The 22,720-nt window shown below is 45.4% G+C and overlaps 1 protein-coding gene across 1 annotated transcript in view; it reads left to right on the top strand.

The window, feature by feature from the left end:
• The window catches only part of LOC147897165 (RNA-binding KH domain-containing protein), a 77,524-nt gene that overhangs the window by 46,979 nt on the left and 7,825 nt on the right, over positions 1 to 22,720 (top strand). Inside the window, exons 10-11 of the mRNA XM_087381432.1 lie at positions 17,074 to 17,217; positions 17,564 to 17,665. Coding sequence (XP_087237558.1) covers positions 17,074 to 17,217; positions 17,564 to 17,665 — 246 coding nt within the window. The remainder of the gene's footprint in view (positions 1 to 17,073; positions 17,218 to 17,563; positions 17,666 to 22,720) is intronic.

Raw genomic sequence — 22,720 nt, 5'->3', positions numbered from 1 at the left:
TCATCTGCTACCACTGAAGCAACCGAATTTGGCCTTGTGAGCCCTATCATCAAGCTACAAGTTATATTATTTTCCCTTTTTTTATGATAGTATTATAAAGCCTCCTTCCCCTATACATACCCTTTTATAAGTGGTCCCCCGTTCTTTAATGCCCCTCCTTATTTAATTCAACCTCTCCCCTCCCCATGCGTGAGATTGCCTCTCCCCCTTCCCCCTCTAATTATTGCCCCTCCCTTTTCCCCCTTTATTTAATTTAAGTCCTCCCCCCTTTATCCCACTGCCCCCTTCCCCTCTCCCCCACAAACTAATGAATTAATCGCCCCCAAATTCAATCTGGGGGTACCTATTTCCCCTTTCTTTCAGGTGCCCAGTGTACTACGAGATCCGAGGTCGCTACCACTGCCTCTTCAGAGACGGCTCCAGGCTCCTTTCGAGATTCCTCGCCTACCTAGATCAGAGATGCCTCGTGGCCTTCATTCACGAGGGAATCCGACATAGAGAGCACTTACTCAGGCGACGGGGCTTGGTCACATCATCAGACACCTCTCAGAGCAGGATCACAAAGTTCTTCCCATCGAGTGACATTGATTGTCCAATCTCTAGCCGCCGACGTGACAGAGACCCCGACCTGACGATCGCAGCACGACACACGAGACATCGAGGGGACACACAAATCACTCTGGGGGACCTCCCGTCTTTGTTTAGACCCGGGATACGTCCCACGGGAGTCACGGTGGCTCTGGTCTTGCGTCGAGCCTCGTCCAGGAGACCGAGACGCACGGCACCCCTTGACGGGCACCAGCGTCCCATCACCAGCTATGCACCAGCCAGGGGGGCATGACATATAGAGGACTCCGCTCCGCTCCACCAGTCCTTTTCTTTTCATTGTTACATCCAGATGTATTTGATTATGTATGATCATACTTAGGATTCAGCACGGGTGATGATGCTCGTTTCAGTAGCTCCACCCTTACTGTGATTTGTATCAGGTTTTCTTTCACTGCTTGAAATGTGATGGAGAGGCAAGGACGGAGGTGGGTGAAGAAGCTTCAAAGGAGCTGAAATGAGGCTGAAAATGGGCTGCAAACAGCCTGGTAAGGGCTGGCAAAAACCTGCATATTTGGGCTGCCAAGGCTCTCTTTTTTCCTTTTTTGGGCCAGGGGGAACAGTTAGTACTAGCCTAAAGACTGCTAGGGCAGTTAGAACAGTGGATTAGTCTAACCTAACCCAATCACTTGATTAATATAACCCTAGTTATACTAGCCCAGCTGGCATAAACCTAACCTAACCCTATCCTAACTAACCTAACCCAACCAATGTAGAAAAGGGGTAGAGGGCAAATTATAGAAAGGGGCTATAAGAGCAGAAAGGAGAGAGTGAAGAAGGAAAAGGGAAAACAAAGGTGCCAGGGTCTAAGCCTTGATACCAATGTAGAAAAGGGATAGGGGACAGATTAGAAAGAAAGAAAAGAAAGAAATTTTATTAGAGTCTTCGGAAGACAAGAATTCACATGTGCATACATTTGGCAAAGGGGACAACTTTATTACACACCTGGGACATCCAAATGCACATGGATGGAACATGGGGCAACATGCCTCTAGTTTTTTGGAGCTTATGCAGGGCCTTGGGTAGCTTGCAAAAAAGCTAGGGCAGCTTCAGCCTGAGGAAGATTCACTGTCCAACAGAATCCTTTTGATTACCATCAGCAGTCTGTTGTATCCCATTACATTGGATGTGTTGCATCAGGTATTCTCTCCTTTTGTGCTTATTGAGAGGATTGTCATGCATCAGATTTCACATGGCCTCCAAGCTGAAATACAATTTGCCTCACATGCTAGTGCATTTCAAGCACGAAACCTGCATGGTCGGGATATATATGACGGTGGTTGTACCTTACATATTCCGCTATTAGATTTGATAGCCATGTCATTCTATGCTAAATGTGGAGACACAAATGCCATAGAGCAGCCAATTGTTGGAACTATGATGCTGGGGGGAGACATGCCAAATGCTATGCAAGCCTATAAAGTAGACACCCAACATCTGAGGAAAATGCAGCAATGCCAATGCTGGTAATGCAGCCAGCACAGCCCAGCCATGCTATGCCTCTCCCGAGTACACATCCGAATCATGTTTCAGAGCAGTTGATGATGCCTCTGTATGCAGGACAAAAATTTGGTTGTTTTCAGGCTGCAAATACAAGAGGATTTTGTGGAAATAGCTGCTCAAATGCAAACAGCAGCCCACATAATGGAAACAAAAATGAGAAGCAAGAGAGGGCTGTTATATCTGTTTGCAGAAGCAATGCATTGCTCCAATGATGCCCTAGCAGTTCAGGGAAGAAGTACCTATATGTAGGGTGATGGAATAAGCCTACTTAATAGTGACAATGAAGCAGGCTTGATGGGTGATGAGCCAAGCAATGATGAGCTAATATATGATGGAAATCAAGATGGAGATGTTGACCAGGACTTGGATGCCCTTACAATGGATACTTTTAGGCATGCAAACTTTGAGGACAAAGTTTCTGAGGCAGAGGTGAGTATCCAGCACTGTATGGTCTCCAAAAAGGAAAATGACTGTAATGACACATTTACAATAGAACCTGAAAATGGCAGCCAAAATGGTGGAGACAATGGGCATCAAAAGAAAGATGGCTGTTATGACACTTTAGAAAATGGGTGTAATGACAACCACATTGGTCTAAATAGTTACTGTCCCCAGCAGTACATTAGTGCACAACAGCAAGGTAATGGAGATATGCAACTTGATGGAAAAGATGCATATGGAAGTGCTATTGCAGGAGACCAATGTAAGTCTATAGTTGGGGATAAGGCAAACTTATCACAATAGAAGTTGAGGATCATGAAGGACAAAGGCAATCGGCTTCTTTCCAAGGAGGGTGATCTCATAGGTCATGATAATGCTACATCCTTGTCAGTAATGCATGTGGATTTTATTCTTCCATGTGTTGGAACCTATCAGTGAGCAGTCCACTATGATCTTGCCCATGAGAAATTTCAGCCAAAGGCGCCAATTAGTGGCTCTTCCAAGGGGTGATATCTTTGACTTCAGTGCAGGGGAAGGGCGGTCTTCACTACTGCCATTTGCCACATCCCAGCCTTGTGTGGATGCTTTTGGGAGAGCCTTTTCCTCTGGTGTTTATTTCTCAGCTGTGTTTCAGCACAATGCCTATCATAGTTGCTAGACGTTTGGAAACGCTTTAACGTTTGGAAAATTTTCCAAACGTGTTTCGATTCAAAAATTTCCCCAGGCGCCTGTTTTACAAAAAATTATATGCCTACTATATAAGTACACATTCTTGGGACCTAAAATGCATGATTTCATGCACTAATGGCACCCAGAACAGGCTCTACACAGAGTCTACGCTAGATCAAATGCAGCCTGGACAGATTTATACTTGGATTTGATCAGGAGATCATCTGGGCAGTCATGGGACTTTATGAGAGAGTCTCAAGCCGAGTTCGGACAGGTGCAGGTTGGATAGATGAGATCTTGAGTACCATAGGGGTCAAACAGGGTTGTCCCTTATCACCAACCCTGTTTGGCCTCTACATCGATGAGCTTGAGACTTTCATGGGGGCGTTCGGAGGGGCCGGTTGCTCACTTGCCGGGATCATCATCAGGTTTCTTCTTTATGCAGATGACGTGGCACTCTTGTCGTCCACACCCGAGGGGCTCCAGCGACACCTGGATGCACTGCAGGTTTTTTGTTTATCCCATGATTTGGAGGTCAACCTTGGCAAGACCAAGGTCATGATCTTTAACACCTCTCGAGCAAACATGCAACAGAAGCAGTTCACTTTCGGTGGGTCACCAGTTGAGATCGTATCCTCATACACTTACTTGGGGGTCATCTTCTCTGGCCCGATCTTCACGATGAGACCAGCGATGCAGGCCAGACTGAGTAGGAGATGCGCCTCACTGGCTTGGCTAGAGAGACAATGCTTCAGCCTTCCACTCCCACTTCCAGGACCCTCAGACCAAGGCTCTTCTCTTCGACTCCTTGGTTCGACCAGCCGGTATGTATGGCAGCCCTTGTTGGGGACTTGACATGTCAGAGATAGAGTGGACGTGGGTGGAGTGCCTGCAGATCCTCATGCTCTTACACACGATCCGGGGGAAACTGTCTGTACTTTCAGTACAGTTTAGATGCCCCTCCGGTACTCCCACCCACCATCCCGATTGGGCCACACACCAACCAGGTCATTCGAGAGGATCTCCTACAGCTACACACCTTTAGGACCTGGTTGGAGCCGAGGGAGCTTCCAGTGGAGCTGAATTTCTACAAAGATTACTGTGTTCGTATTTTGGAGGAGGGATTCATCACACCACTAGGGTACATTGAGCTTCATATGCCTCACTCACTACGGATCTCCATCGGACAGTTTCGGGTATCATCACACCGCCTCCGCATAGAGAGCAATAGAGCAGAGGGGATCCCTAGGGAGCATCGCTTATGCATATTGTGCGACTATCAGGAGGTTGAGTCGGAGGAGCATTTTATTTTCAGGTGCCCAGTGTACTACGAGATCCGAGGTTGCTACCACTGTCTCTTCAGAGATGGCTCCGGGCTCCTTTCCAGATTCCTCGCCTACCTAGATCAGAGATGCCTTGCGGCCTTCATTCACGAGGGGGTCCGACACAGAGAGTGCTTACTTAGGCGACGGGGCTTGGCCACATCATCAGACACCTCTCAGAGCAGGATCATAGAGTTCTTCCCATCGAGTGACATTGATCGTCCAGTCTCTAGCCGCAAACGTGATAGAGACCCCAACGCGATGACCGCAGCACGACACACAAAACTTTGGGGACCTCCCGTCATTGTTTAGACCCGGGATACGTCCCACGGGAGTCACGGTGGCTTTGGTCTTGCGTCGAGCCTCGTCCAAGAGACCAAGACGCACGGTACCCCTTGACGGGTGCCAGCGTCCTATCACCGGATATGCACCAGCCAGGGCGACATGACGTACGAAGGATTCCGCTCCGCTCCAGTCCTTTTCTTTTCATTGTTACATCTAGATGTATTTGATTATGTATGATCAGACTTAGGATTCAACACAGGTGATGATGCTCGTTTCAGTAGCTCCACCCTTGCTGTGATTTGTATCAGGTTTTCTTTTGGTCTCATAGACCCATTGGTCTTCCGAAGACTCTAATAAAATTTCTTTCTTTCTTTCTTTCTCTCTCCACCACCAAGGGAGACAGCGCGACAGATGCAAATACGCGAGCTCTTTGCATCTCATTAGAGAGCCACCATGGAGTCTGGATACGTGGAGCCGGTTCATGCACTTGGGACTCTAGCTCTGAGCACTTGATATTCTCATGCCACCCTCATGCTTTTTTGCTACCTTTTTGCTATTTTGTACTAGTATAGCATTTTAGTACTCAACAAGGGCCTCCTTAGCAAGCCCTTTGCCTCGGCCCACAGTGGTCTGCATGAGTTACTTGATTCTGTACTTTGTCCCATAGGCCCGCGAGGCCTCCTACGGACGTTAATATATATTTCTTTCTTTCTTTCTTTCTCTCTCTCTCTCTCTCTCTCTCTCTCTGTCCCCTCCCGGTTCTCTTTCCACCTCGTCATCTCTCTCCTACCCCTTCTCTCTCTCTCTCTCTCTCTCTCTCTCTCTCTCTCTCTCTCTCTCTCCCCCCTCAATTCCCTTTTCTCTAATCTGTCTCCTACCCCTTTTCTACATCTGCTAGCTTCCAGAGGACCACCATAGTGATACCACACCATAGCTTCCATTCTTTCCATGGGCTTAGACAGTTTATGTACTAGTGTTTGTACGATGATAATTATATTATTATGTTGTATTTGGCATGGGCGTTGATGCCCGCTTAGAGGCTCTACCCATTTAGTTTAGTTCTTTTTAGTCTCATAGACCCTTCGGTCTTTCGAAGCCTTAGGGAAAAATAACTTCATAACGTTATTTGTACGAACAACTTTTATATTGCACAAATAAGGTTTATTCGTATGAATAACCATTTATTCATAATAAAGTTATTTGTACGAATAAAATGGGATAATTTTGTCCATTTCATTTTAAATAAGGAAAAATGTTTTTTCATTAAAGAAAATTCACACGAATTAATGCAACTTAGACATTCACATCTAGTTTAGCTTGAGTCTTGACATTGAATCAGGATAGAAGTTCTCAAGGCTTGATTTTAAATCAAATCAAGTTTTGACACTAAATCAGGAGCAAAAGGTAGCCTTTTGGTTTGGCGAGAGGGGCTCACGTGGCAATATCATCAACTTAGCCATCCAAAACCCCCTTTCCCCAAAGGACAACAACAAATGCAGAAGGCTATGTAGTCCCTTCAGGAAAGAGTGGTGGTGGGACACCTTGTTGGTCTCATCCCCACACCCCGACAAGACTACGTCTACGAGAGAGGGTTGTTCTCCTTTAGCGTAACTCCTTAGACATCACTCAAGCATGGGTGGAGTAGAGCTCAGTTTACCTTGGATCACACTGGTTTTCTTCATCTCTTGATACCATAGTTTCACATTGGACGATATGGCGATGATGCATCACACACCACGGTATCCCATTATGCTTCGCTTCCCAAGCCTTCCCAAAGAGTACAGATCTATCTTGTCCTCTATTGGAGCCTATTGTACTCGCGTCATGGACCACAACAGCTTTGGTTTTTGACAATGGAGTCTGAAGGTGCGACTAATTGTAGATGATATCGATACTCTTCTTCTAGAGGAGATACTTCTAGAGACCTTGGTTCGAGGTGTCAGCAAGCAATGGGTTGAGGTCTCATGCCTACCAGGTACTGCAAGCAGATGGACCACAAGCCACCCCTCCCCTCGCCCCCAGGTTCTTCCAGATCATTAGCAGGAGGGCACCTTTCTTTAAGCAGTGAGGTAAGGTTTCATGCCTACTAAGGCAGCACCTAGGCTGCAAAGAGATGGGCAACTTGGCCAAGGTTTTACACCATGTTTTGCGAGCCCTCCCTCTTCTCACCCCCATGTCCTTCCAGATCATTAGTAGGATGGCCGAGGGGGTAGGACCCAAAAATCCCCCAGTTTGAGATCACTAACCCCACCTATTAGCCTTTGGACAAAGGGGAGTAGATCTATAGACTAGGCAAGGTAGGTAGAGATTGTGAGCAGCTACAAGAATCCTCAAATAGAGGCAATCTGGAAGAAAGATTAGTGTTGTAGATTGCTAACATAGTCAGTAGCATATCTACACCAAATATGCGACCAGAAGAGGCACTTGGAAAGGTGCAAGGCTGACCGGTTCAGTCAATAAATCAGACAAGTACAGTTGACATGTTTGACCTGTCGGTCAGGTCAACATAGCTCAGCAACTGGGCTGATTTGCAACAAACTAGGTCAGTCTCATCTGGTCATTTGATCTGCAACAAACTAGGTCGTCCCTGGTTAGCTAGCTTTGGTCAACACCGCTAGTGTTTGTGCTCTACTTGGAGTTACACTTTCCCACTTCTGTGGACAAATATACTGAGTACTTTTTGAGGTTGTACTTGATGTCATATCTTTAGCAAATCAGTGTTTTATGACAGGTCTTTTGCAATGTATTGTTGGGTGTGTTTGTTGGAAAATGACCCTCATGGGGAGGCATGACATGCTTCTAAGGTTGGGGAGGCCTTGTTTAGATGCTTTGTGATTGGACCATTCGGGAATGTCAAGGTGGCAAGTGGCCATGCATTGGTCATTGTATGTGGACCAACCAGCTTCAGCTGTTGAGACGACATGGGTGCTTGTGAGCAAAGGTTGGCTGAAACACGTGACTTCATGGTGGTGAAAGAGGTTCCAAGGTGGTGTTGCCAGGTCGATATAAACTCTCTCTGAGCCATGAGTTTTCTCTCTTTGTCCAGCCGGTGGTTTCACTGATGAGAGTCGGGATCAACGTGATGCTCTAAAGAGTCTATGTAGCTGCAGCTATAAGGTTAGCTCTAAAGTAAGATAGACGAGTCAGTCGAGTCAATAAGAGTCTTTTGTAAATGCAACAAACTCCGTAGAGGTGAGCTCAAGCAGTCATTCGACATCAAGGAGATTTCTTACATGAATACATATTTTCTTAGTCTGAGTTTATTAGTTTATTGCACAGCTGATTTTCGGGTTTATGTCATTCAAATCGATAGTGTCAAAGAATCTCAAGGTTTCATTACAATTTCAGTTTTCTCACTGCATGCAATATAAAGTCTGTTGAGTCCACAAATCGTAACAATCGGTATCAGAGCGGGTTTCCTAAGTCTGTTGTTCGTGAGGTGGACGAAAGCATCCCTGAGGGTCTGAAAGCTTATGAAAGAATCTGGGTTTTGATCCAAGTCGTTTGAGGGCCTGTGTGGTGCAGAGAAAATTTGAGCACGTCATAAGTCTTTGATTGTCTGAAAGTTTTCATGTTGTGATTCTCATAGCAAATCGTTTGGGGAGTCAGAAATTCTTTGAACAGTTAAAGAGAATTTTCCAAGGTCTAGACATGTGTTGATGAAAGGCTACAGAAGAAGTTGTTTAGTGGTAAGAACTGATTGCTCATGATTTTGGCTGCCTTTATTCTTGGGTTCATCTCTGCTCGTGGCAAGGATATTTCTTACGTGAATACATCTTTTCTTTGTCTGAGTTTATTGCGCAGCTGATTTTCCGGTCTATATCATTCAGATCGATAGTGTCAAAGAATCTCAAGGTTTCATTACAATTTCAGTTTTCTCACTGCATGCAATATAAAGTCTGTTGAGTCCACAAATCCCAACAGTGTTTTGGATGTATTGAGTATTTTTTGAGGTTCTATTTGAAGTCATATCTTCTGCAAATCCATGTTTTATGTTATATTATTTGCACTGTACTATTGCGCATGCCTTGGAAAGAGTTCACGTTTGTTTTCTATTGCGTACAAGTGTTATAGGAAGCACTTGATGGTATCGAAGCCTTGTCCGCGACTCTTCTGATACACCCCAAATCCTAAAGGAAGGAGCTCCTCATGAGAAAGAGGCGACTCCAATTTCAACAACATACAAAAGTTGACACTTTTTAAAGAGTGCTCACTCCCTTCAGCCTTTCACATCCTCGTCCTGGCCACCAAATTACCAATTCTAAGCTTTTGGGGATTTAGGAAAGCTTGATTGTACAAATTACCCACTCTGGAAGATGGCCACCTTGCGGTGAGCGTTTTGGGAAATTATGACACGAATAGATCTCATGCGCCAAGACATAGAGAATGCTGCCATGGTATTGGTGACACCAAGAGATCCTATAGCAATCAAAGATTGGGCACAACAACATGCAAAGGCCCTTAGTCATAATCATTGGCACGATTGCAGATGACCCTGCAGCATATTCAGCTTGCAGATATGCGTTTCAAGCATGGCCTATTTTGAAGGACATGCACAAGATCAACAACGCAGCTAGACTCCTTGACTAAACTTTACTACTGGATGAGGGGGCCTAAGTACATGATCACATGACAAAGATGACGATAGTAAGGGACCAGCTTTCCCTAGTTGGTCAACAAACGGATTCGTCTCAGGTTGCTATGCTTCTACTTTGCATGTTCCCGGGAGCTACAAAGGTTTTGTGACCACCGTCATTGCGGGGCAACGGTCGGCACAGTTACATTTGAAGAGCTATTGCCCCTACTTCCACAAGAAGAAGCTAGCATAAGGCAGTTTGGAGGAGTCAAGATCTAGTGAGCCAATACAGATGTAATCCATTCAACGCCATCATCTCTGGATAAGCCAAGGATGATGTGATCTTGGATTGGAATGGGTTTCTATTAGCCCATTGCTTGTTCAAGTCACCAATATACCCATCTGTTATGTATGGCCACAATAGCTTTATGTTTATTCGACTTGGGTGCATCAAATTTCTAAGGATCTTGCTAGAAAAATTTAATGTAGAAATTTGACTAACAGCGACAGAGCATAATGTCCTTAAGATGGTAGAAAATCGTCAAATATATGCATAGGAAAACCTCCCTTTCTTCGTGATATGGGCTCAGTAGGGATAGCAAGAGGAGGATAAATAGGCCCTACAAGGTTGATGTAGAGGCACTGTTTAAACCCTTAGCAAAAATCTCAAAGGTGTTTGGATGTGATGCTAGGAGAACAATACTTATTGATGACTCTCCATACAAGGCTTGCATCAATCCTCCAACAAATTGCATATTCCCTCATATGTTTAATGTACAAGACAAGGGAGATTACATTCTACTGGGAGAGTTGATGCCTTACTTGCTACATCTTGATGAAGCTAATGATGCACGTGTTGTGATCGAGAGTAATCGGTATGGACAATTACTGGTGGTGGAAGGCGATAATGATTTCAACCTCATCCAAGAAGTTATTGATGAATGGAGTGAGCAAAAAAGAGGAGAAGTTTAATGGATCCAGCCACAAGGCCTTCCTTATAAAGCAAAAAGCCCATCAAGAGCAAGATTCAATCTGATGGAGACTCCAAAAAATACAAATCTAGAGATTCTAAGAAAAGGAGTGCTTCTACTATGAGACGTTCGGAAAGGATAGTTGAGAAAGGAGGGGGAGGATCTGAAAAAGAATAATTCTAACAAGGGAGAGTCCGAATCATTGAGAAAGAGTGACTCTACAAGATTAGTGCAATAATGGTACACAAGAATGTCTAGATTATGGCACGTGCACATCGGATACATAGCTTTGGGAGAGATGCAGAAGGCAAGCATGGTGGAGAGACTTCTATAACTGACAAGCAAACCGGAAGTTTGCAGATCTTCATTGGAAGGCAAGCAACACCAGGCATCATGCCCGTCAAACACAAATCAGGTCATTGATCCACTGGAGTTTCATTTAGATATCCGTGGGCCCATGCCTACTAGATCACTTTATGGTGAAAATACTTCCTAACCTTTATTGATGACTTGAAAGAATGATTTGGGTCTACTCTTTGTCCAAGAAGTCACAAGCTCTAGAGAAATTCAAGAACAAAGGATTAAAGTAGACAAGGAGACAGGAAGGGAACTTAATACTTTCAGAACAAACCGAGGGGGACAATTCACATCAGGTGAGTTCAATGCATATTGCAAGAAGAACGGCATCAAACATGAGTTGATGCCAGCACGAACATCCCAACAAAATGGGGGGCAGAGCACAAGAATAGTACGATTCTAGAGATGGGTTTGAGCGTGCTGAGAGGTAAAAATGTTCCAAGGTCCTTATGGACAGAGAGCGTCTGTTTGCGTCGTGAATACTAGAAAGAAGCCTATCATAAAGCTTGTCAAATATAATGATGAGTCCAAATTTTATTGGCTATATGACAAGGAGTCACTGAAAGTGTTGGTTAGCAAGGACATAGTTGTCCAATAGACTAAGCCCTATCTAGACAATGAAACAACCACAGCACCTGCATAACCTCGACGGTGCCAAGCTTAGAAAGAAAGAAAGAAAGAAAGTTTATTAAAGTCTTTGGAAGACCGATGGGTCTATGAGATTGTCAAAAACCTGATACAATGAGTTGTGGTAGTGGAGCTACTAAACGAGCATCCACACCAATGCAGAATGCAAAAAAATGCAAAATGGCAGTATTAAGTCCTAAATACAACATAGTCATATCTCGACTACATATATCAATCTCAGTATCATCATCGGCATCATCATAACCATCATCATCATCATCATCAGCACCAGGACATCAGGATGGATGAGGCTGTGGAAGTGGAGGCATGAGGTCAGCAATAGAGCGATGTCGCCCCCTCAAGGGTTCAGTCTTGGTACGTCTCCTGGTCGTAGCTCTGCATCTAACCAGGGCCACTGTGACCCCCGTCGGTCGAGCTCCTACCCTAAACAAGGAGGGGTCCCCAAGTATGATCTGTGAGTCAACCCTCTGTCTGAGCTGTCGGGTCACAGGCTTCGGGTCACAGTCATGTCGAGGTCTCGCCTCGTGGGGGTCTATGTGATCTGGCTGAAAGAACTCCGTGATAGAGCTCTGAGAGGTATCAGTCGAGGGAGAAGTCGGCTCCTGTCTCCGTGCTCGGACATCGCGGTGTTTGAGCACCTCATGAATGAAACCAGCCAAACATCGTTGGTCTGGGTAGGAGAGGAAACGGGCCAAAACTCCATAACTATCTCTGAAGAGGCAATAGAAACGCCCTCGGATCTTATAGTAAACATGACACCTGAACATGAAATGCTCCTCTGTCTCAACCTCCTGCACGCCTCTCCCTTGGTAACCGCTCTGCTCTGCTGCTTTCGATATGAAGTCTGTGTGAAGAGACCCGGAATTGCTCAAGGGAGATCCTCAGCGAGGGGGGTAGGTGAATTTGCGTGTATCCTGGTGGATCAATGAAACCCTCTGCTGTGATATGTAAGAAGTGATCTCTGTAGAAGCGCAGCTTCAATGGAAGATCACTCGGGCCAACTAAGGCCGGAATGTGTGTAGCTCTAGTAGATCCTCACGGATAACCTGGTTGACCTCGTGTGATAGGAGGGGAGAGAAAGGAGCATCCATGCTGTACTGGAAAGGAGGTAGTCTATCCATGTGGAGCCCTAGTCCTTCAAACCATCTCTCTGTGCGTGCATACCAGCATCTCTGGTCTCCCCCTATTGCAAGTGCCATAGAAGAGGACAGTGCTAGCCATGGTATCCTGCTACGCCCAGATGTGTAATCCCCATACTCCCTGACTCAGTACAGATACGTAATGACCTGAAATGCAGCATCTAGCTGTAATTGGAGTGACCCAAACTCCGCTCGAATCATCTGGTGAGGGACAGATGGCTTACCACGGATCATCCGTGATAACATGAGAACTTGTAGCCGCTCCATCCTGGCCCACTCTGTATTCGACAAGTCTGGCCCCCAGCATGGACTGCCATACATCCCTGCTGGGCGGACCAAGGAGGCAAAAAGCAACCCTTTGGTCCGTGGATCCTGAAAGTTAGAGTAGAAGCAATGTCTATCTAGTCTAGCCAATGAAGCATATCCTCTGCTTAAGCGCGCCTGCATCGCGGGTCTCATGGTGAAGATGGGTCCGGAAAAGACGACCCCCAGATAAGTGTATGATGAAACTACCTCAATAGGGGACCCATCAAATGCGAAATGCTCATCTCGCATGATGGCTCGAGATGTATTGAAGATCATAACCTTGGTTTTACCCAAGTTGACCTTCAAATCATGAGATTCACAAAAGGACTGTAGTGCGTCAAGGTGTTTCTGGAGTCCCTCTGCTAGGAAGACAAGAAAGCCACGTCATCAGCGTAAAGTAATATCCGGATCAGCGTGCCTGCGAGAGAGCAACCTACCCCACCCTATGCCTACATCACTGTGTCGAGCTCGTTGATGTAGAGACCAAACAAGGTAGGTGATAATGGGCACCCTTGTTTGACCCCGATAGTGCTCATGATCTCGTCTGTCCATCCAGATCCTGTCCGGACTCTGCCTGAAACTCGCTCATAAAGTGCCATGACAGCCCAAATGATCTCCTGGTCGTAACCCAAATCTTGTAGGCGTCGTATGAGACGGGCTCTCAGAACGATGTCAAATGCCTTGCGGAAATCCACAAAGCAACAATAAACCCTCTGCTTCTGTGCCCTCGCCTCCTCGATTATACATATGAGCGCGAGAATGTGGTCCATGGTCCCATGATCCCGCTTGAAATGGGCTTGTCCCGTTGCTCTGAGTCCTCGACACTCCGCAAATCAACTGACCTCAGAATCAAGTACTGATGCAGAAATCTTGGACATGACATGTCCAATCATAATGGTCTCGTAGTTCTCTGGGTTCATGGGATCCCGTGCCTTGTGGATGGGTGAGATTGGTGCATGGAAACCCCAAGCAAACAGCTTCAGTAAATAGCTTAGCTAAGATCGGGGCTAGGAGGTTAATCCCATATGCAATGAACTCAGTGCATAGTCCCTCATGATCCTTCGCTTGGCCATGATGAAGTTTCATTACGACATCCTTTATCCCCCCCCTAGTGAAGAGGGTGCAGGATGTGGGGCGTGGCATATGTGATACGTTAGGGGCTGGCTGGTTTGGGATATCATAGAGCGTGCGTGCATTTTCAGACCACACTTGAGTGTCAGTGAGTGGTGGGGGGGACTGTCCCTCTAGAAATCTCCGCCTGAAGTCCTTAGAGTTATTGCTGAACAGAATGTTCAGTAGCTCCTCCTCATTCCGGCGCACGAAGTCAAGTTTCTTCCTACGTACCAGACGACGGTACTCGCGTAGTGTCTTTGGTTCACTCGGAAGGCTGTTTTTTGTTTCAAATTTGAGCTGACGGCGTGAAGCCTTGCACTCATCATCGTACTAGCTATTACAGGGTACGGTGTGAAGAGCAGTCTCGTGTAGTGAGCGAGTGACTAGGGCAGCACGGTCCTCTAATAGGGGTATAAAGTCAATGTATGCGAGAAGTATGTACAGACGGCTAGAGTAAGTAGGTGAGTGATCGCGATCAAAGCGTATATCATGGTAGCTGGAGTAAGAACTCAACGAGGTAGAAAGTGCTGTGCAGCGGCGGGTAGAGATGCTAAAGAAAAGATAGGTATGATCAGCAAAGGAAGCGGAATCACATTCAGAAAGTTCAGAATCACATTCAGAAGGAACACAATCAAACCCGCCAAAGAAGAAAACTCTTACAAATGAGAAAAGATTACCACGCTGGTACATGAAGACCCTAGAGGACTTGAGGGTTACAGAAAGTTGCCACCTGGAGGCTGGGCAACACATAGATCTTCTATTAGGGCATGAGTATGATGATACTTGGGTTGGTACAGCAGCAGGAACAGTCTGCATCAGTGCGTAGCACCAGCGGCAAGAAACGGGCTGCCGAGAACAGCCAGTGGAAGACTGCATGTGCAAGTCGAGGCCACAACAAGCAGCAGACTGACAGGCTACTGCAGCAGCATGTCAAAGTGAAGGCAGAAAGAAAGTTCATTAAAGATCTCTGCCGCCTTTGTTGACCAAAGCCCTGTCTGCTAGAACAGGGAAAAGAAAAAGGACGGGTTGATGAAATAGGACATGGCGCGACAAGGAAGGAGGAGGGGCGGCGAAAAAGAAGGGGCAGGGGAGATAGACAAGACACAGCAAAAGTAGGGCACAATGGCCCTAGGGCCAGTACTGAAAGCAGACACAATCCCCAAGTGTAAGCGCAGGCAGGCAGGTCAAAGTGGGCTGCCTACTGGTATGACTGAAAAGCCAGACAAATTGACAAAAATAGAAGCGGGGGTTCAGCGGGAGCTGCATCCCCTGAGCAGGACGTGCGGTGGCCCAAAACTTCCTGCCTATAGACCCGTCAAAGGCAGAAGTGGGGACATGGAGTGGCGAAGGGGAGAGAAGGCATGGGTGGAGAATGGAGGGCAACAGAGGGTGGCTAGCAAAGCACGTCGAGCAGGGAGCAGGTCGTCTTTGGTAGGAGTGGATGCTTGTTCTTTAAGAGGCCCAACCCTTCACTTTACTTTTTGCTCAATGAGACTCGAGTATTGGGCATACCTACTGCTTCTGTTGTTTGAAAAACAGAATAAACATAAAACTTCTGTTTTATCATCAAATGAAGCTGTGGGGTGGCCATGCTTTCCTAACTTTCTTAGCAAAAGCTATTATTATAGCTATAATCTAGTAAGGTGCTTTCTAAGAAAAAAACAGTTTAAAAGTAATATTTATTCTTGCCTTGAAGTTTAGGAATTTTGTTCTAGGAAAGTTACCTACTGGATACATGCAACTGATTTTCTCTTTTTCCCTATCACAAGCAGGGATATCTTGTCTGTCCCATATTCTTCTGCCTGCCTCAGTGCGGAGGGGGCCATCTGACTTGCCTTTTATGGGGTGTGTGTCAACGTCTCTCAGGAGTTAGTGTTTCAGTAGAACTTGGGCCTTGGTGTGTGGCCAGGATAAGTTAAGTAGTTCAAATGACTCATCTTTTTGGTTGCAATATCTACAGAGCTGAAACTGGATGCTTTGGCTGTGGCGCTACTGACCAAAACTCACGAGCATTGTTGGACTTTGTTCCTTCTTTCTTTGTGTTTGATAGGATCTATTTATTGTGTGTATGTGTGTGTGAGAGAGAGATGATATGAGATGATTGTATTAAAGTCTCTCAGGAGTTAGTGTTTCAGTAGAACTTGGGCCTTGGTGTGTGGCCAGGATAAGTTAAGTAGTTCAAATGACTCATCTTTTTGGTTGCAATATCTACAGAGCTGAAACTGGATGCTTTGGCTGTGGCACTACTGATTAAAACTCACGAGCATTGTTGGACTTTGTTCCTTCTTTCTTTGTGTTTGATAGGATCTATTTATTGTGTGTATGTGTGTGTGAGAGAGATATGATATGAGATGATTGTATTAAAGTCCTTTATGGGGCTGGTGACTGCCATAAACCAATAGTGGTCTTTTACACCCACCGAAAGAAATCTTTACAAAACATGCTATGTTGTGAGTACTTGCTTAGCTAACTTATGCTCTAGCTCGAGAACTCTGCTACGGTGTTCCAAAACTTCATCTCGGTAACTTCCCAGTATTTTGGCTGGTTGTTCCAACAGGGTTTCGGTCTGTCCCTGCTGTTCCCATATTTTTCTCTGATGTGTATTTATGCTCAACATTTTAGGAGTATGTGCTGCTCATCTTTTACCTCCGCGGTGGGGCAGATTTGCAGATTCTTGCATCTCTTGGGATCCTGGGTCTTGCCCACCTGCCCCTCTCCACCTCTAGTTCATGTGAGCTGGTCCTTTTTTGCAGATTAAATGCCTTTCGAACATTGATATATCGTCCCTGAGGTATATTTGCATCTCATAACTGTCCATTGGATTAATTTATTGTTTGTAAAACTGCCTTTTCATGGCCGGTCTTGCCATAGTTTCTCTAGCATTTTCTGCGTTACTAAATATCTTATCTCCTGCTATGTATGCCCCATAATTCCATCCATTCTCTTCCATCTGTGCCATTCAGTGGTCTTTTTAGCTTCCATTGCTTTGTGTGGTATTTTGTTTGCATCCATCTTCTCAAGCTTGGGGCGGACCATGTATTGGCATAAAGCTTCCTCTGAGAGAGAGAGAGAGAGAGAGAGAGAGAGAGAGAGAGAGAGAGAGGTTTGCATGAAGTTAATGTTTGCTGCCATGATAGGTGGACTTGCAATTGGAAAGTGGAGAATACTTTCTTAGTGCAGAGAGGAAAGCTGCCAAGAAGTGGCAGGAGAAGAATGAGAAGCAGGCTGAAAAAGCAGTTGAGAGCAAAAGAAAACGAGAGGCTGCATTTGTGCCTCCTAAGGTAATCTCGGCTCGTCCAAATGAAGGGCTAAAACATCATGGACAACTTAAGGGATTTGTTCATATTCCACTCTTATGCTTATAAAATCTACTGTGGCAACATGTATTTCATGCCTCAGAATAAATGAACTTTCTATTCTTTCTTTGGGGGTAGGGGCAGGCCATTGTTCCTTATTGTAGGCTTCTAATCTAAAGCTTTTGGAAAATTTGGTTGATTTCATGGAATAAAACATGGGAACAGGGACACTAAATAGCTTGTTGCTACACGTGTGTATAGTCAGCAGCTGTCATTTATTTTATAATATCTGTGCAGTTACGTGCCTTAGCTTCTTTGGTTTTTTGTACAGGAGCCCAAGAAAGCTAGGAATGATGGAGCTTCTTCAAATGACAGAAATGCACACGAAAAGATAACTACGAAAGATGCAGCTGCAATGGCTCTCAAGTTGAAGGTCAGTAGGCACTTTAATTCCCTTTTTAAGTTTTCTGGAAGGGGGGGGGGTCTGGTCTATGTGCGTGTGTGCTTGAGATATAGATTATCTTTCTTTCTTGTCATATAATGACATCTTCTGATGTTTGTAGCTGCTTGTCCTTGGGACTGTTCTTTGTATTATAATGACAAATGGATTCACCCAAAAAAGGTAGAGAAAGAGTGTGTATGTTGAGAGAAAGAAACATATATTAACGCCCTCAGAAGGCCTATGGGACAAAGTACATCAAGAGAAGAAACTCATACAAGCCTTTGTGGGATGAAGCAAAGGGGTGTGCTTGGGTCCTTGTTGAGTGCTATTCTAAGCTAAAGAGCTAAAGAGCTCAAACTCAAAACTTGAAACTGAAAACTAAAATTCAAGATCCAAACCCCGGCACCGTAGTGGCTCTCTGGTTGGCTGTAGAGATGTCCCTGATCTACTTCCGCCGAGTTGTCTCTCGTTGTGGTGGAGGACGTGGTCTCCTCGACCTCTATATCTGATGGGCTATGTCAAGAGTGACGCCTCGTCTCTAGTGAGGAAAGCTGAGATAGACCGGACGTCGATCGTATGTGCTTTGGTCACTCTCTGTGTCATGTGTGGTTTTTGTGTCTCTGGCTCGGCAGTGTCATGCCATCTTTCCTGTTGATCCATACTGCCATCATGTCCTCCTCCTCCACCCCACTCTGTTATGGAGTTAACTCAAATGCATGAAAGTTCGTGACATGTCACTGTGCTCGGACTACCTAAGCCTCTTGTGGTGTGGTCACCTCTTGTTGCTGTCTGACCCGTCACAATAGTGTCTCTCTATGCCCAACAACATGGATCTGGTCGTGGAAGTGGATCAATTGTGAGAGTGGACCAAAGCCATACCGCTCCTAAAGAGGCAGTGGTATTGTCCCCAAACCTCTTAGTAGGCTGGGCAGGCAAACCAGAAGTGCCCCTTTGTCTCAACATCCCCTAGCGTGCATAACCTATAGTTCTGGTACTCTCTAGGTGTGCTTGTAGCTCTCTTTGCCTCAATCTTTAATTGATGGGACGAGTTGTCCAATGGCAATCCTCAGTGCATGTGAGACCTTTGTCCTCTAGGTAATGGGGTCTAATGGTGAGTCCATCCTTTGAAGCTCTCAAGAAGTGGTCGTGATAGAACTGGATCTTAGTGGGGAACTCTTGGCCCCCCCAGGCAAAAAAAAAAAAGTTCGAGATGTATGGAGTTGGAGGAGATCTAATTGTATGATATGGTTAATCTTATCTCGTGGGATGAACACGGATGGTGCATCCATGCTATATTGAAAGGGGGAAAGCCAGTCCTTCTAAATACCCTTTCTAGCAAACCAAATACATGCGCATATCATGTTGCGCTGACCCCTAGCCGCCTGGATGACTCTTGTGCTTGCCTCGGCAGTCTCCAGTGGGGTAAGGCCCAAACTCTATGGAGGAATTCCACTGTTTGAAAGATGGAATCAATTTGGAGTGGTGTCATGGCGAACTCTGCATGTACTATCTGATGGGGGACTAGGGCTTACTCCAAATCATCCTAGACCCCATAATCACCTGTAGCCGCTCAAATCTCCTCCAGTTTGTCGCCGCGAGATCATTCCCCCAAAAAGGTGCCGCATACATGGCAGTCAACCTCACTAGGGTAAAGCTAGCCCTTTGTCGGTGGATTCTGAAAGTGCGCCTGAAGCATTGTGGGAGGCCTTGTGAGCACTTTGCCCTGGTATGGCCTTGTAAGCTACTTAGTTTGCTGAGTTCTCTGAGCTGTTGTTGGCTCTCTTGCATTCCACTTGCATTCCATTGCTCCCCACACCTAGTAGTGGTATCAGAGCAGTGTTGATCTAGCTTACTCCCCATTCCCACATGTCAATATATGTAGGAGTTGAATCATCACTTTGCTGTTCTAGCCTACATTTGTGCTGCATCCACCATCGCCAATCGTATGGTACACATTTGTACAAGTTTGGGATATTATCCATACAACTTGTTTTGAGTATCTGTATAGCCTAGGTGAGCATCCGACCAAGTGGCGCGAATAATCCATACAATGCACGGAACTCACCCGTATTGCATGTGCTAGGTTCAAGCATTTGTCCGTAGGCTGAACTCTGTGGTGATCGTCCGTACAGTGCTTCAACTTACAACCATTGTCAGCGACCCTATTGTTTGTACACCGTACGACAATCCATCTGTACAAGCGCTGTACATGTATCTACACTGTGGACATCCTTGAAATCTGCTGTAGTCCGTACCATCTGCCATGTGCTCCTTGAAATCTATCGTACGTTCTCATCAAACTAGCCGTTCAACCTACCAGATCTATACGCAACTTCTGTACAATTTGTTTGCAAGCCGTCCGTACAGCTTGGATAGTGTCCGTACAGATGAAAGAAACTTTTGTAGATCACAGATCGTCCTAGCGGCAAATCGTCAATACAACTGAAAATTACTGCTTTGATCACAGATTTGGGGCTTTTGGTTGACATTGCTTCAACCTAGCACCATTATTGGCTCAGATTTGTAGGTTTTCAGTTCTATTGTCTGATATAGTTGAAATTTGGGGCTTTTCTTGGTTTTCCCCTCTTTTGTTGCAATTTACCCTTTATAAATTGGGCCTTTTCACATAGGGCTTCAATTTTGCAAAGGACAAGGCTTCTAGCAGATTTGCAAGAACTTTTACACTCAGTTTGAGTGAGATTGTAGACATTTGCTATAGTCAGTAGTTTGATTTTCACATATTTTGGGGATTTTTGAGGCTAGGGGCAATTTATTGTAGACATTGCATACAGGAGCATTGACATTGGCTAGAAATTGCAGCACATTGAGGGACATTTGGTGGATTGCAGCACAGTTTGGGATTTTGTCCCATTTTTCTCTCTTTGGCATAATTACCCTCTCAGAATTTGGGGCTTTTGCTAGATTTGGTGTCATTTGCAGTGACATTTGCATGGTACAGCTCAATTTAGGGTAGTTTGTTCTTGAAAATTTTGGGACTTTTGTATCCCCTGTCCTCCATTTGGCACTCTTGCCTCGAAGATTGCTTTAGAGGAACATCATCCACTATTTGTGGACAAATTCATCTCAGATTTGCATTGGATAGATTTGCAGACGTTTGCCCTTTGATTTGGGCTGGTCACTTCTGCAGGCCAGTGCTTTCTTGGACATAATTTTGCAGGTCAGCTTATTGATGGGATTTGGGGGACAACCTTTTGCATTTTTGCTCAGTGTTTGAGCAGCCCTTTGTGGCAAAAACACTTGCAAAGCCTTGCTTTAATTTTTTGAGTTGACATTTGCAGATTTGCAGTCCACTCTTGTGCAGCGAGCTCATGGCATTGTTGCCTTGAAACTTTGACATTTGCAGCGCACTTTCTTTTTTGGGGAATTTTTATTTGCAATGGCAAACAATGAGTCATTTGGAATGCTCGTCGCTCAGGACAGACTTGATGGTACCATCTATCCCATGTGGTCGCACTTGGTGTGCCACCTATTGGTATCCAGGAATTTTCGGGCTATTATTTTTGGTTCTGAGACTTGACCCATCTTTCCAGCACAGGCATCTGCTGCCCCCGCAACAACTACCATCGCCACTTCTGGTTCATCTACCACTGCTCGTAGTGCCTTTCACACCGGAACAGATCCGTTGGGATCAGAGAGATGCACATGCACATGCAGTGATTGCTATTGATAGCAAAAGGGAAGTTATCCCAGACATTTGGTCTTATAAGACAGCAAGGGCTGCATGGGACACTTCGGCCAATTTCTATCAAATTTGGAATGAGGCAAGGGCTGCATGGGATACTTTGGCCAATCTCTAGAATGAGGCTAGGGTTGCCTATTTGCGCAAGCAGCTGGATGGTGTTAAGATCAACCAAGGGGGCATCATGGACACCTACCTCACATAGATTAATGATTTTAGAGAGCAGCTCATTAATGTTGATGACATTGTCCCAGATTCACAGCTAGTGTCTATGACACTTGATGGGCTCCCTCACTCATAACAGGGACTTGCTACGACATTGAGGCTAGTGGCCAACCACTATTCTTTCGATTAGCTTGTTTCCCTACTCCTGCAGGAGTCGAGCCATCAAAATAGAAACAGGGGTGTTTATACTCATGTAGATCATGCCTTTGCTACCGTTCACAGAAGCAAAGGCAAGGGGGGGGGATTACAGCAAGCCCAAACGTTCATTGTACCTCATCATCTTCTTCTCCTGCTCATGGGGAGAAGTGCTGTAATTATTGCAAAAAGCCTGGCCATGACACTTTTGAATGTCAAAAGCGCATTGCTCAAAGAAGAAAAAACAGAAAAAAGGTCTTGCGGTACACAGCAATAATTGAATGCCACACACTTAGCACACATGCTCGTGCTGCCCATGATCACCCTCATAAGGAAGCAAACTCGGCTCATGATGAATGGGCATTTGTTGTGACCTGCCACTACAATCCAGAGATGCATGCTTCAGCTTTATATATTTCAAATTCTAAGTGAGCCTGGTATTTTGACAACGGTGCTTCTAAGCACATGACCTTTTGCAAATCTCTGTTTCAGTCCTTGAGTGATGCTCTACATGGGGGCATTGTCACTTGTAGAAACAATGCAGCTTATCCTGTGGAAGGGATTGGTCAGGTGCAAGTCACATCAGTGTTAGGTGATACAGTTTCACTTATGCAGGTATCAGACCTGCCCCCTCCTTTTTTATCAAAACAAATCCACCCCTGACTCAGGGATAGGGGTAGAGACCTAGAGCGAAAATCTCTTGCAAAGACAACCGAAGAGGGGTGTGAATGTACTCCCAAAAGCACTTGAAGGATGGTGTCAATCCATCCTACCCTGGGCACTTCTGCGTAGGGAGGGCCTCCAAAAGCTCCTCATTCACTTAAGGCGCCTCCACTTGGTTGTTCATACTCGGGGAGACCACTATCGAGATATTGTCCAGCTCTCCAAGATCTCTTATAGATCTGAGTGCATAAGATCTCCTGTAGATCTGAGCGGGATGCGTCAATTTTACGAGCAAAAACCTATGAGTAGGTTTATCCGAGTGT

The sequence above is a fragment of the Dipteris shenzhenensis genome, chromosome 11 (assembly GCF_047967505.1).
Source record: "Dipteris shenzhenensis isolate YYH24624 ecotype China chromosome 11, Dip_SZ_1.0, whole genome shotgun sequence".
Taxonomy (NCBI): domain Eukaryota; kingdom Viridiplantae; phylum Streptophyta; class Polypodiopsida; order Gleicheniales; family Dipteridaceae; genus Dipteris; species Dipteris shenzhenensis.
Note: the sequence above shows the minus strand (reverse complement) of the source record. Positions and strands in the feature narration are given on the sequence as shown.